Source organism: Scardinius erythrophthalmus, assembly GCF_964197995.2.
Source record: "Scardinius erythrophthalmus genome assembly, chromosome: 6".
In the NCBI taxonomy this organism is placed as follows: Eukaryota; Metazoa; Chordata; class Actinopteri; order Cypriniformes; family Leuciscidae; genus Scardinius; species Scardinius erythrophthalmus.
Window position 1 is genome coordinate 47,521,686 of NC_138226.1, and position 15,648 is coordinate 47,537,333.

At 41.9% G+C, this 15,648-nt stretch overlaps 1 protein-coding gene across 1 annotated transcript; it reads right to left on the minus strand.

Moving 5' to 3' along the window:
* Nucleotides 1-2,646: 2,646 nt before the first annotated feature.
* LOC308692742 (tigger transposable element-derived protein 1-like) lies at nt 2,647-7,954 on the minus strand. The gene is made up of 3 exons (XM_081369064.1): nt 7,908-7,954; nt 6,556-7,748; nt 2,647-3,592 (listed from the first exon to the last, which is right to left on the minus strand). Exons 2-3 carry the CDS (start codon nt 7,711-7,713, stop codon nt 3,275-3,277), a joined length of 1,476 nt encoding a protein of 491 aa, XP_081225190.1. The 5' UTR covers nt 7,714-7,748; nt 7,908-7,954; the 3' UTR covers nt 2,647-3,274.
* Between the last annotated feature and the right edge of the window lie 7,694 nt (nt 7,955-15,648).

A 15,648-nucleotide genomic window follows, 5' to 3' on the forward strand; every position in this document is an offset into this window, starting at 1 on the left:
ACAGTGTAACTGATGGTATTGGAAAAACGTGTATCAATGCAACCTGTTTTTAGCTTTGCCTTACAGATATAACTAGCTCGTTAGCGAATCAAAAAAATATATATTTTAAACTTTACCAATATCAATATGCTAGCTTGATAGTGAGTAGGCTACTAAAATACATCGTATTTGTTTATATTCATAATGATAAAGTTAGATTTTTTTATAAATGTGATTCTGACATGATGTCACTGCATGCACTGCTCCTTCCTCTCCGCTCGTCTCAGGTAAATAATGCGTCTTCCAGCTCAGCGGTCGGAGTCGCGCGTTCATGTGTTTTGGGGGCGTGGCTTTGGAAGGAGCCCAGAAGGGAGGGGGTGGAGTGAATGGAAATAATGAGCTGTGTTTACAACAGTCGTGAGAGGTCTACAGACACTCGATTTTTACACTCTCTTTTTAACAGGGACCAGTATACAGGGGGGAGGGGATCAGGCCGTGAGTGCAGAGACGGCTCTGTACTTACATTTTAATTATTGATATATAAATAAAGTTTAAACAAATTTAGAAAAGAAGTTTTTTAGACAATTCCTACCTACCCTACCTTTAATATATCATAGAATTGTTTGTTGTGGTGGTGATTAGACGAGATGTGGTGACGTCACAATTGTACTGCATTGTGGGACATATGGGTGCCTGAAGTGTGTACATATGAAGTAGACTCGCTCCCTCGCTCTTTCCATATAAACTTCCCTCGCCCACTACACCAGGTGGAACTAGACATGCCGGTATTTGGTAATGCGATAAATCGCGGTACATGCACGATATTGTTATCGTGGGCACTTCAAAATACCGTGAAAAATAATAGATCAGAATTTAGATTTATAGAACGCGCATTAGCTTATTTTCCATCAACCGCTTAAACAAACACTGCGTATATGCTGCGCGAAACACGTGCGCACTCTGATGTAAACAATCCCCACATGTAGCCTACTGTGTGCATGCGGCGCAGTGCGCAATAGTCTAATGTAAACAATCCGCACGGCGGAAGGAGGAACGCTGCCGTCGATTTACCCCCCTTCTAAAAGCAGGGCTGCCAACTCTACGCATTCAGCGTGAGGCTCACGCAATCAACACTTTTCACACACTCTCGCGCCACACATCCATTTTCTCACGCACAGAAAAATCACGGAGCAAAGAGGACACTGACACCGACAGACTAGACAGAGCAGGTTACTTTTGATATGAAAAAAAATCTCAGCTCTCGGGGGTTCTGTCCATTTTATTACAAAATTCACTAAAAAAAAATATAGAGAGGAGTATTTTGCTAAATATGTGCACTATATTACATATTTATTATATTTTTACTTGTGTCATTACATAATTGTTATTATAATGAGAACCACATAATATTTAATTTAATTTGTTATTTTTAACCTTTAATACTACCAGCTGACAGGGCTCTCTGTATGTTTACAGCATTATGTGAGATGTATTTTTTCTTCAGAAAAATTAACATGTAGTCTATCTACTGTAGCCTACCTAATATTTATCCAAATGAGTCTAAATCAAGATTGAAATCAAATCCCAAGAATTGAATTGAAATCGTGAAAATTGTGCAACAATACAAACAGTAGCCTACCAGTCATTGTAACATGTTGTCACTAAACTTTTCTAAACAATTCTGTTTAGTTACCAAATGTTTTGACAATCACAATTACACCTGTTGTGATGCAAGTTGTTGTTGTTTTTTGCATCCCCCCAAATCCATCCGTTTCTCTTGTGCAATTAAAATATCGTGATATAATACCGTATACCGTGATAAAAGCTCAATCAATTAATCGCAGCATGAAAATTTGATAGCGGCACATGCCTAGGTGGATGGCGGCAGGGATTCCCCCGAGGGGAAGTGCTTAGGGAAGTTTGCGTGTCTAGAAGTGGACTGGAACGCAGCCATAGACCGGTAACAGCTTATTTGCCTTTCTTTCCATCAAAACTTCATTTTAAACCAGAATATATCAGGCTTATATAATTATACAAATTAGGTTAAATATATCAATAGGGTTACGGTTATGTTTTTGATAAGGAGAAAATATAAATTAAATTTTAAATTGAATCAATTAAAACAGTAAATTGTTACTGAAAATGAATAAGACAAATACAGTAACGTAGACTAACCATGTTACGTACACTTTTCACCTTTCACCGCACGTCAGCGGCCACTGCTCTGTTGCTGAGAGCCAGACAAGCGTGTGTGAGTGCTCATTCTCTGGGGAAATTCCCATTGGAGGATCTATTCTTAGATTGATGTCTTTTGGACCAATAATATTTGAGAAAAGTGGGGTAAAGTCCCTCCTCCGCCTGTGTTCGGATGCTCACAGATGTTAACGGTGTTTTTAAAATGATAATTTGTGAGCTGTTTATTTATTTTAACAGAAGAGGATATTATTGAAATCTATAAGAAAGCTGAGTACACTTTTTTTTTGGTTAAAACTTAAGTTAATTAGCCTACTGCTTAATAAGCTAGACGACCACGCGAGTATGGTTAGGCATGATTGTGTCGTGATATTGCGTTAATTATGGCACGTGAGTTAAGCATGAACCATGTGAAACGTTATAAAACAGCTTGACCATATCTTTCTGAAGAACAAGAAGGAGGGGAAACAATTTGCATTTGTTTAAAACATTTAATAATTGAAAGTAACTAATTAATGGGCAAACCGTGAACTTAAAAATAAAATGATTAGGATACGTTTTTGTGCGTGTGTGAGTGTTGTAACGTGTGTGAGTGTTGTAACGTGTGTGTGTGCACCATTTACATTTAACACTAAACTGATTAAAAAAAGAATATTTAAAACTATTTATATTGTGTGTACATGTGGACAAACAACATTTATGGCAAAGCCACTGTCTGGCACTTCCTCCACCCCTGCGCACTCAACGTGGAACCAGAGATGTCAAAGGTCACACTGCACCCGTTCATCAGTGTTCCCCGTCTCCTGCAGACAGCGCAGTGCTCCCCATCTTCCTCAGCGGGAGCTGGTGCCTGTTTCTTCTGCCTTTTTGCCTCCTGCCCTTGTCTTTTTTGCCTCCTTCTTCTTTGCTATATCTTCCTTGCGCTTTCTCTTCTTTTCTTCCTTTTCTATCTCCTCTGCTTCTTTCTGCTCCAGCAGTCGCACATACTCGTCACTTGTGATGACGCGGGCCGGCAGCGGAAGGCGACGCCTCACCCTCTCCCTCCTGTCCAAGGCTGGGCTCATGAGGACATTAGCCAGGCTTTCTGGAATGACCCCGGCTGCTACCAGGTAATTTCTGGGAATCCCCCTTTTGCAGGTGGGGCAAGGTGTGGAGGGAGTGGCTGATGTCTGTGTGTCAGTGGTGGGATCGCTGTGTGTGTGTGTGGGAGTGGCGGGAGCGATGGATGGTGTGTGTGTGTGGGAGTGACGGGAGCGATGGATGGTGTGTGTGTGGGAGTGGCGGGAGCGATGGATGGTGTGTGTGTGGGAGTGGCGGGAGCGATGGATGGTGTGTGTGTGGGAGTGGCGGGAGCGACGGATGAGGGAGCGACGGGAGCGCTGGATGGCCTGGCGTCAGCAGATGGGAGCACTCTCACCACCTAAGACAATAAAGCATATTTAAAACTCATTAGCACACCACAAAAAATGCAAGTAACTATTGTTGCTTTCGTCAACGAAAATTATAACTAAATATCGTCGTCAACGAACCTTTATCACGTGACGAAAACGAGACGAGACGCAACGTAAATGCTGGTCATGTTACGATGACTATAATCAAATGTATAATGCAATATTGTTGACGAATAAAAACGAGACTAAATGTGGTTTACAAAATAAAAATTATGCTAAAATGTCTCTTCATTTTCATTGACCAAAACGAGACGAAATGTTATGACGTTATTTCGTCTCGTTTAGTCGCATTATTGTTATTATTGTGCAGTATTTCTGTTTCCCGTGTCTCACTTCAGGGGCTGCATCAGGTCTCACTGCGCAGACGCAGGCGACGCCGCTTCCTCAAGCCCCACTCGCGGCGTTATATACAGTCCCTGACAAAAGTCTTGTCGCTTGTGTACAAATTGACCTGAAGTGCCGCTAAAATATATTTCTAATCAAGATTGTTTTAGAAGAAATGGCTCATTTTAATCCCAACAGCTTTTGTAATAATGTTTCAGTGCAAAACGAAACTGTCAAAAAGTATTCTAATATTCACAGCTTGGTAAAGCCCCTTGAGTCAATTTTTGCAAAGACATAAGTGTTGTCGCCTTGTCATATGAGCTTCGCCTGTGACTAATAATGGATCAATTAGGTCTCAGGTGTGTATAAAAACAACCCCAGTACACTAGACCTTCACATCAACTGCAACTAGACCTCTGCAAACATGCCTAAGATTCACCCTGAGACTAAAGTTTTGATTATCAAGAGGCTGAAGACCAGATCCACTGCTGATGTGGCAGACACCTTCAATGTGTCTCAGCGTCAAGTACAGAGGATAAAAAAAAACATTTGAAGACACTGGAGATGTTTTTGACAAGCCCAGGTCAGGCAGACCCCGCAAGACAACTGCTCGAGAGGACCGTTTGTTGCCTCGAAAATCCAAGGCCAACCCATTTTCCACTGCAGCAGAGCTCCACAAGACCTGGTCATCTGAAGTCCCTGTGTCAACCAGAACAGTTTGTCGGATTCTGTCTCGAAATGGCCTCCATGGTCGAATCAGTGCCCAGAAGCCAGCACTAAACAAAAGACAATTGAAAAAACGTGTGGCATTTGCCAAGGCCCATAGCCTGCTATGAGGGACGCTGGAAAAGTGGCAGAAGGTGGATTTTTCAGATGAATCTTCTGTTGAATTACACCACAGTCGCCGCAAATATTGCAGGAGACCTACTGGAGCCCGCATGGATCTGAGATTCACCCAGAAAACAGTGAAGTGTGGTGGTGGAAAAATCATGGTCTGGGGTTACATCCAGTATGGGGGTGTGCGAGAGATCTGCAGGGTGGAAGGCAACATCAATAGTCTAAAATACCAAGAAATCTTAGCTACCTCTTATATTCCCAACCATAAAAGAGGCCAAATTCTGCAGCAGGTTGGTGCTCCATCGCATACTTCCATCTCCACATCAAAGTTCCTCAAGGCGAAGAAGATCAAGATGCTCCAGGATTGGCCAGCCCAGTCACCAGACATGAATATCATTGAGCATATGTGGGGTAGGATGAAAGAGGAAGCATGGAAGACGAAACCAAAGAATATTGATGAACTCTGGGAGGCATGCAAGATTGCTTTCTTTGCTATTCCTGATGACTTCATCAATAAATTGTATGAATCCTTGCCAAACCGCATGGATGCAGTCCTTCAAGCTCATGGAAGTCATACAAGATATTAAATTTGGATCTCAAAGCGCCACTACTTAATTTGCTGACATATTTTTGTATTTGCAGTAAATTTGTTCAATTTCTGTATAGGCGACAAAACTTTTGTCTTGCCAAAATTTGACCTTTCTGTCTTGATTAAATGATAAATCTTTTTTCAGTGAAACTAATTTATTTCAGTGCATTAAACATCATTTGGGAGGGTTTTAGCTTTTCATATGAGCTATTTCTAACACCAATTGATTAATTAAAAGTCAGGTTAATAGCAGGGTTTTCTACAAAATAGATAAGCGACAAGACTTTTGTCAGGGACTGTAGATGATGCAGCTGCGGTGAGTTAGCGTAAACGACAACAAACAAAGTTAAGTCTGACGCCCGTTTCACACACACTCCATGTGCAGTGTGTATGCGGTGCAGGAGCAGCACGCGCTATAGTGCTTTCACATATGCTGCGTTTGCAGTGCGTAACTGATCCACGTCTGTACCACAAACACACACTCACTATTTTTATTTCAAATCCAGAAGTTATCAGCTACTTTTATTTAAAAAAAAAGTTTGTCAGCATTGCGATTCTCTTTGTACACACATACTCTCTTTAATAGACGCAATTCACTTTTAAGCACAATTTAAACAATGTATTATTCAATGCACTACTTCTATCTAGATTTATAAGCAAGTGGTAAAATATTTAGCCATGTAGTTATATTAAAATTGCAAACATTTCAAATTAAAACTTAAAATTGACAAAAACAGCCGACTCTCGTGCCTTTTCTTTTGCATTTAAATTTTAATACAACAAATCTTGGATGTCACAAAGAACTTGTTTTTCAACCTCCACGAATGAGACGAGTGTTACTTTTGCTATTTTTTCCATAGTGGTACACTACTGGGTTAAATAGAATTGCATTACTAAAAAGAGACTAAAATACAATTTTCATTGACTAAAACTAGACTAAAATGTCATCAGTTTTCATCGACTAAAACTAGACGAAAATAGTCATGGATAATTCTGACTAAAATAAGACTAAAATGCTCAGACTTTTAGTCGACTGAAACTAGACTAGACTAAAACTAATAAAAGCTAAAATGACTGCTTGGCACAAAGACTAGACTAAAACTAAAATTATAACAGGCCGCCAAAAACAACACTACAAGTAACTTAGAGGATGAGTTATCGTTGTGTTAATGTTAAGATTACCTGTGTTGTGTCCACAGCCCCCCTGGACAGAGGGAAGATGCCTGCCTTCCGGAAGCCGGCCTTGATGTTGTGTGCAGTGACGGCAGTGGGGTAGACCGCTTTCAGCAGGGAAGAAAACTGCTTCTTCCCCACCACCAGATCCCCTCGCACTAGACCCATCCGGGACGCCATGGTGGAAAACCCAGTCTTAAGGGGATTAAAGACGGCGATATCCAGGGGCTGTAGGATGTGTGTGGTGTGGGCAGGGAGGCAGAGGATCTCAATTGTATTTTCCCTGCAGTACATGATTACATCTCTTGAGACATGCGTCTCGTGTTGGTCCATGATTAAAATGATTGGCCTTTCCTCCGGAGCATACTGCACAAAATGCCTGAGCCATTTGAGAAACAGCTCAGAGTCCATGTACCCCTTCTCCTGGATGCCGTAGAGAGCGTTGGGCGGCCCGTCCAGCCTGTATGCGTTCTTCGGGAGGCAGCCGGGGTAGATGATGAAGGGTGGGATGCTGTCCCCGGCCGCACTCACGCAGCAGTGCACTGTGATGTGCCTCCTGGTGGTCTGCTGCTGCTGGTACACGTGCTTCCTCCCGGTCTGGCACAGCACCTTCTCCCTGGACCTATGCTTGTCCCCAAAGCCAGTTTCGTCACAGTTGAAGACGAGATGGGGCTTGTCCTCTAAACTGTGACGGATGTACAAGGCTTCATATAATTGAAAGAACCCTTCAATGGCCTCTGGAGTAGCACCGTGGACTCTTGCTCTGTCCAGGGAGTCGGCTGTGCGGGAGGTGAGTTCTGGATGGCGGGCCTTAAACCTGGACCACCAGACGTCACTCGGCCCCTTCTCCAGATTGACAGTGGTACTGTCCGCTCTGCCGCTCTCTTTGATGATGCCACTAGCCAGCACTTTCACCACAGATCTTGTGACTGGGAAGCCGTGGTCCGCCATCCAAAATATAAAAGAAATCAGGGCATCTTCTTCTGCAGGCATCAGGGCCGAATTAGGATGAGGGTTCAGTGTGTATTTCTTGGTTTTGTAGTCCTGCAGGGTGGTGTGTGGGATGCCATACTTCTTGGCCGTCTGCCTCAAGCTAGCTCCTGCTCTCACTTCCTCAACTGCCTTTCTCAGCACTTCCTTTGTATACTGCTTTTTCTTGCCTGACATTTCCTCACTTTCCCTTGTCTTGCTTTTATATTTTCCTTTGAAATGAACACACTGTATGTTATGTTAGAACTAAAACTGTATACTGTATGTAAGTGCTATAAAACTGCTAGTACTAGAAGCGAGTGTCATATATGCTCTGGTATTGCAGGATCATTAACAAATTATGTCTATTTGAAAACTTTAAAAACACAAACCTTTCTTCAGCAGATTCACAACAGAGGCTGTGTAGCGCGGCGCAGCCTTATGATGTCACAGCAACACACCAAAATAAAAGTCCTGGTCACAGGCTGAAATCATTCAAGTGCCTAGAAATTTAGACTATTTACAAAAACACATACAAGAAATAATGTAAAATACATGTTAAAATACATGCTGTATGGTAACAACATAAAACAGAGATAGACTGATCGTTTAATGTAAGTTTATTAATTTATTTGTTGAGGTCCAATCAGTCCACACTAACTGATGTAGAGCAGTGTTTCCCAAAACTGTGATACAGGTCATTCCTGGTCTCCTGTTGAACATCATAACATTTAGAAAATCAACCTCAGTTTTTAAAATAACTTGTGCAATCATTATAGAGAGAATAGATCAAATAAAAAAACTTTAAGTATTTATTAAACAAAATAGTAACGCTTTAGATTACAGCCAGCAAAATACTGCATAAGTAAAACAAATGAACAGCGTACCTTTTAGTAATTATAACGTACCTTTTTAGAACTTACATGTAGGAATAAGGGAATAATATGTACAGTTTGGGGAATAGAGATGTAACAACCAGGAAAACTAAAAAAAAATTTATATACAGGAAATATTTTAGTACGGAAGCCCTAAAAGGCCATAGATTATTATTTTTTTATTTCTTGTTTTCTCGTGATCACGACATATTAAGAGTGGTTTTCTACGGAGCCCCTAAGGGGACATGGTGGTGGGAAAAAATATGAGATGAGAGGAAAAATAATGTCAATGCTTTTGGGTTCCCCTGAAAAACGTTTGAAAAAAATAAAAAATAAATCACAAAAGCATAATCTAGGGACTCCATAGTTTTCTCGTTATCACAAGTTAATTTTCCCATGACGTGGACATTACAAAAGTTGTTTGATTCTGAAACTAATGCTCCAGGATTCCACTGTTGCTGTAGTATCAGACTTTCACACGCATCTGATCGACAGATAAACCATGCCACATGTAGTGGATGTTTCAGAAAAAAGTTTACTATGCTTAATAATAAAGTCTACAATGAATAAATAAATAAACAAATATAGGGTTATCAATCATGGATGCCATATCACTATTCTGAAATATTTTAGTGCTGCTTGGATTCAACCCACTTTATTTTACTCATTCATTTGAAATAAAATTGCATTACATAATTTGTTTGTGATTTTTATTGGTCATGTAGGATAGGTTGTGACTGATATTATGTGCGCTACACTGGCTGTATATCCTTCTAGAAGTGCTCTTCCATCAAAAAGAGGTGCAGTACTACACTAAAGGTGCACAGTGTGTGTGTGTGTATCAAGTCAAGTCAGCTTTATTTATACAGCGCTTTTTACAATACAGATTGCATCAAAGCAGCTTCACAGTGATAACATGCTAATAATACAACAAAGTTTGTTTGTAGAAGAAAATTGCGTCATCGTCCACCATAAGTAAGGCAGATCAATAATATTGTTAGTCAAGTCAAGTCAAGTCATCTTCATTTATATAGCGCTTTTAACAATGTAGATTGTTTCAAAGCAGCTTTACAGAGATAAGCGTATAATTTAAGGCAACAGAGATTGTTTCGGCTGTACAGCAGAGTTAAGTTATTTCCATCTAAAGTTAGTTTTAATTGATTTGCTTCTGTCGCAATGATCATTTGTTATTAAATTAGGGGCCGCTAAGACGACACCATTCTCTCTACACAGACTTTAAACGCGAACCTGTGAGAAACGCTGATGGCGTTCACATGCGCATTTAGAATGGGTTCTATAGTTATGTGCGTTAGAATATATGTGCGCAGGTTTGGAATTCCCTACAAGCCAAGCCTAAAAAAAATACTTGTCTTTCCTTATAAATTTTGATAAGGAATTATATTTTATTTGTTGCTTTGGGGTAGGACCGCGAGACGAATTTTCCCGACAACGCTTTATCTGTAGAGTGGTAGAGGGATCCTCCATAGGGAGAGACTAGTTGGCACTTCAGCACTGCGTTGTCATCGGGTCCAGGCGAAGGTCCTTCATCAGATCTGGATACGGCCTGGATCCGGCAGGTTGCAGGAAAAACCTCGGGATAAACACAAACACTAAAATTAGCGTAGATGCCATTCTTCTCATGATGTAACGAGTACATCAGGATTTTTGGGAAGTGTTCACGGTTCCAGCTGACCTAATCTATGCAGCATAACATTAAATTATAGAAGTCTATAATGTATTATGTGAATGCTAGGTCAAAGAGATGTGTCTTTAATCTGGCTTTGAACTGACAGAGTGTGTCTGCTTCCCGGATAATGGTAGGAAGACTGTTCCAAAGTTTTGGTGCTAAATAGGAGAAGGATCTACCGCCAGCAGTCGATTTTGATATTCTAGGTATAATCAACTGGCCGGAATTTTGAGATCGTAATAGACGTGAAGGACTATAATGCTTTAAGAGCTCGCTCAAGTACTGCGGAGCTAAACCATTTAGTGCTTTGTAAGTAATCAGCAATATTTTAAAATTTATGCGATGTTTAATAGGGAGCCAATGCAGTTTTGACAGAACTGGGCTAATATGTTCATACTTCCTGGTTCTGGTAAGAACTCGAGCTGCTGCGTTTTGAACCAGCTGTAGTTTGTTTATTAAGCGTGCAGGACAACCACCTAGTAGAGCATTACAGTAATCTAGCCTTGAGGTCATGAACGCATGAACTAATTGTTCCGCATTTGTCAATGAGAGCATATGATGTAATTTAGATATATTTTTAAGATGGAAAAATGCAGTTTTACAGATACTAGACACGTGACTTTCAAATGAAAGATTGGTATCAAAGAGCACACCCAGGTTCCTAACCGACGACGAAGACTTAACAGAGCAGCCATCAAGTGTTAGACAGTATTCTAGATTATTACGTGAGGAAGATTTTTGTCCAATAATTAGAAACTCTGTTTTTTCAGAATTTAGAAGTAGGAAATTACAAGTCATCCAATTTTTTATATCCGCTATGCATTCCGTTAATTTTGTGAATTGATAAGTTTCGTTAGGTTTTGAAGAAATATAGAGCTGAGTATCATCGGCATAACAGTGAAAGCTAATGCCATGTTTCCTAATGATATCTCCTAAGGGTAGCATGTACAGAGTGAACAGCAGCGGTCCTAGTACTGAGCCTTGTGGTACGCCATACTCAACTTTTGATCGATGAGACATCTCATCATTTACTGCTACAAACTGATAACGGTCAGATAAGTATGATTTAAACCATGCTAGTGCATTTCCCGTAATGCCAACATAATGTTCTAATCTATTTAAAAGAACGTTGTGGTCGATGGTGTCAAATGCAGCACTAAGATCGAGTAACACTAATAGAGAGATACAACCACGATCGGATGATGAGAGCAAATCATTTGTGACTCTAATTAGAGCTGTTTCGGTACTATGGTACGGTCTAAATCCGGACTGGAAATCCTCGCAGATATCATTTCTTTCAAGAAAGGAACACAGTTGTGAGGATACTGCCTTTTCTAATATCTTTGACAGAAAAGGTAGATTCGAGATCGGCCTGTAATTGACTAATTCTGAAGGATCAAGTTGCGTTTTTTTAACAAGCGGTTTAATCATAGCCAGCTTAAAGTTTTTTGGTACGTATCCTAGAGACAAAGACGAATTAATGATATTAAGAAGAGGATCTGTGACCTCTGGAAGTATTTCTTTCAGTAGCTTAGTCGGTATAGGGTCTAACATACATGTTGTAGATTTAGATGATTTAATGAGTTTAGTAAATTCTTCCTCTCCTATAGCAACGAATGAATCAAATTTTTCCTCAGGGAGACTACAATGCACTGCCTGATGTGATACTGTAGTAGACGGTTGCATAGTTATAATTTTGTCCCTGATATTATCAATCTTATAAGTGAAGAAGTTCATAAAGTCATTACTGCTGTGTTGCTTGGAAACTTCGGTGCTTGAAGCTTTATTTTTCGTTAGTTTAGCCACCGTTTCAAATAAATACCTAGGATTGTTTATTTTCTTCTAATAGGGTTGAAAAATAAGCAGATCTAAAAGCTTTTAAGGCCTCTCTGTAAGTAATTGAGCTCTCTTTCCATGAAATGCGAAATACCTCTAGTTTTGTATTCTTCCAGTTGCGCTCCATTTTTCTGGCTGCTCTCTTAAGGGCCCGAGTGTGCTCGCTGTACCACGGCATTGGACTATTTTCTTTAATCTTCTTTAAGCGCAACGGAGCAACTCTGTCTAAAGTGCTGGAAAAGAGAGAGTTAAACGTTTCTGTTGTAATATCGAGTTCTTCTAAGCTATCTGAGATGCTGAGATGATGAAACTGATTAGGAAGATTATTAATAAAGCAATCTTTAGTAGCAGAAGTGATAGGTCTCACATATTTGAAACACGGAGTCGGCTTTGCAGCCTTGGCTAAATGAAGTTTACACGAGACTAGGTAATGAGCTGAGATGTCATCGCTCTGCTGCAGAATTTCAACGGCATCCACATCTATTCCGTGTGATAATATTAGATCACGGAATATGATTACGACGAATATGATCACGTATGATTACGACGATGAGTAGGTCCTGACACGTGTTGTCTAACTCCAATTGAATTTACAATGTCTTTAAATGCCAATCCCAATGCATCTTTTCATTATCGATGTGTATATTAAAATCACCAACAATTAGTACTTTATCTGCAGTCAATATTAATTCTGATAGAAAGTCCGCAAATTCTTTGATAAAGTCTGTATGGTGCCCTGGTGGCCTGTATACAGTAGCCAGCACAAATCTCAAACGTGATTTATCGTTTACACTATATATTTTTACATTAAGCACTAATGCTTCAAAAGAATTATATTTAAAACTTGATTTCTTAGTGGTTTTGAAACTATTACTATAGATTACAGCAACACCACCCCCTTTGCGTTTCAGACGAGGCTCATGTTTATAACAGTAATCTTGCGGGTTTGATTCATTTAAAATGTCCCCAACTAAGCAAGCCAAAAGCCAAGGCGACAGTGGCAGGAACCAAAACTCCATCAGCGACAGAATGGAGAAATAAACCTTGGGAGAACCCAGACTCAGTCGCTCAGTTCTCCTCTGGCCAACGAGTGTGTGATTATGATCCAGGCAGCGTTACAGGTCAGAGGTCAGATTGGATCGGAACAATCAGAATATTATCCAGTTCCATTGTTTAGAGATCGGAGTCGGAGGAGGGCAGATCAATTAGGAAGGTAGCTGAGAAGTTCAGGATTCCTGTTGCTTCACTGGCCCGATATGTGAAGAAAAGGCGAGAGCTTGCTGACGACGGCCCAGGCCTGCTGCCCTCAGTAGGGTACAAGGGCTGCAATGCAGTTCTTACTACTGACCAGGAGCTCAGCCTGGAGTCTTATATCAGGACAGCGGCAGCCTTGTATTATTGGCTACCCCCCCAAAGAGGCAGGAATGCACTAAAAACCAACAATAGCGAGAGACCAGGTTAGGCACAATGACAAATAAGCCAGTTTTACAAATCCATAACAGATGTTTTTCTGCACATACATTTTCTGTGGGCTAAATGTGTTTTTCAACAGCCTTCAACTTCAAATCATGAAATAATGAAATTATACATGGGATATCTTATAAAAGTACAACTGCATTATCAACTAATTTTGTTTTTCTTTTTCGTTGTAGAATTGGCCGATGTTTACAGATTGCCTTTCCACAGTGGTGGACTAAAAACGACAAGGCAAGTGCAAGTTGGTTTACCAGCTTTATGCGGAGGCACCCTGTTCTCTCCATCAGAAGGCCTCAGGCTACAAGTCTGTACAGATCAACAAACTTTAATGAAGTGAACGTGGGGTCTTTCTTCAAAAATCTGACAACTGTCTACAGCAGACATGGATTTCAGGCAAAGGATATCTGGAATGTGGATGAGATGGGGCTCGTGACTGTCCAGAAACCTGGCTTTCTTGTTGCGATGAAGGGGGAAAGACGAGTGGGAAGCATCACATCCGCTGAGAGAGGGGTTCTTGTTATCATGGGACTGGCATGCTCTTGGTAACATTACCCCCCCCCCATTCCGCATTTCATTCGTGGTAGTCCAGAGGGGTCTATCGGCACAGCCAATGGCAGTGGCTGGATGATGGAGAAGGACTTTGTTGTCTTCTTGCTGCATGTTGTACACTACACCCGGGCAACAGAGGAGAGCAAAGTCTTGCTGCTGTTGGATAATCCCACAGCTCCCATATCTCAATAGAAGCTATAAACCTCTGTAGGGTCAATGGTGTGGTTATGCTTTCATTTCCACCACACTGCACTCACCATCTGCAGCCGCTGGACAAGTCTGTCTACGGTCCGCTAAAGAGGCTCTTCAGCGAGGAGATGGACAAGTCTGTCTACGGTGTCCGCTAAAGAGGCTCTTCAGCGAGGAGATGGACAAGTCTGTCTACGGTCCACTAAAGAGGCTCTTCAGCGAGGAGATGGACAAGTCTGTCTACGGTCCACTAAAGAGGCTCTTCAGCGAGGAGATGGACAAGTCTGTCTACGGTCCGCTAGAGAGGCTCTTCAGCGAGGAGATGGACAAGTCTGTCTACGATCCGCTAAAGAGGCTCTTCAGCGAGGAGATGGACAAGTCTGTCTACGGTGTCCGCTAAAGAGGCTCTTCAGCGAGGAGATGGACAAGTCTGTCTACGATCCACTAAAGAGGCTCTTCAGCGAGGAGATGGACAAGTCTGTCTACGATCCGCTAAAGAGGCTCTTCAGCGAGGAGATGGACAAGTCTGTCTACGGTGTCCGCTAAAGAGGCTCTTCAGCGAGGAGATGGACAAGTCTGTCTACGGTCCACTAAAGAGGCTCTTCAGCGAGGAGATGGACAAGTCTGTCTACGGTCCACTAAAGAGGCTCTTCAGCGAGGAGATGGACAAGTCTGTCTACGGTCCGCTAAAGAGGCTCTTCAGCGAGGAGATGGACAAGTCTGTCTACGATCCGCTAAAGAGGCTCTTCAGCGAGGAGATGGACAAGTCTGTCTACGGTGTCCGCTAAAGAGGCTCTTCAGCGAGGAGATGGACAAGTCTGTCTACGGTCCGCTAGAGAGGCTCTTCAGCGAGGAGATGGACAAGTCTGTCTACGATCCGCTAAAGAGGCTCTTCAGCGAGGAGATGGACAAGTCTGTCTACGGTGTCCGCTAAAGAGGCTCTTCAGCGAGGAGATGGACAAGTCTGTCTACGGTCCGCTAGAGAGGCTCTTCAGCGAGGAGATGGACAAGTCTGTCTACGATCCGCTAAAGAGGCTCTTCAGCGAGGAGATGGACAAGTCTGTCTACGGTCCACTAAAGAGGCTCTTCAGCGAGGAGATGGACAAGTCTGTCTACGGTCCACTAAAGAGGCTCTTCAGCGAGGAGATGGACAAGTCTGTCTACGGTCCGCTAAAGAGGCTCTTCAGCGAGGAGATGGACAAGTCTGTCTACGATCCGCTAAAGAGGCTCTTCAGCGAGGAGATGGACAAGTCTGTCTACGGTGTCCGCTAAAGAGGCTCTTCAGCGAGGAGATGGACAAGTCTGTCTACGGTGTCCGCTAAAGAGGCTCTTCAACGAGGAGATGGACAAGTCTGTCTACGGTCTGCTAAAGAGGCTCTTCAACGAGGAGATGGACAAGTCTGTCTACGGTCCGCTAAAGAGGCTCTTCAGCGAGGAGATGGACAAATCTGTCTACGGTCCGCTAGAGAGGCTCTTCAGCGAGGAGATGGACAAGTCTGTCTACGGTGTCCGCTAAAGAGG

What these genes read in the sequence shown, in the direction of transcription:
- LOC308692742 (XM_081369064.1), bottom strand. Translation starts at nt 7,713, where the DNA reads ATGTCAGGCAAGAAAAAGCAGTATACAAAGGAAGTGCTGAGAAAGGCA. An exon ending in GGGCTGTGGACACAACACAG is followed by an intron (nt 3,593 to 6,555) that starts GTAATCTTAACA and finishes TTATTGTCTTAG; the next exon opens with GTGGTGAGAGTGCTCCCATC.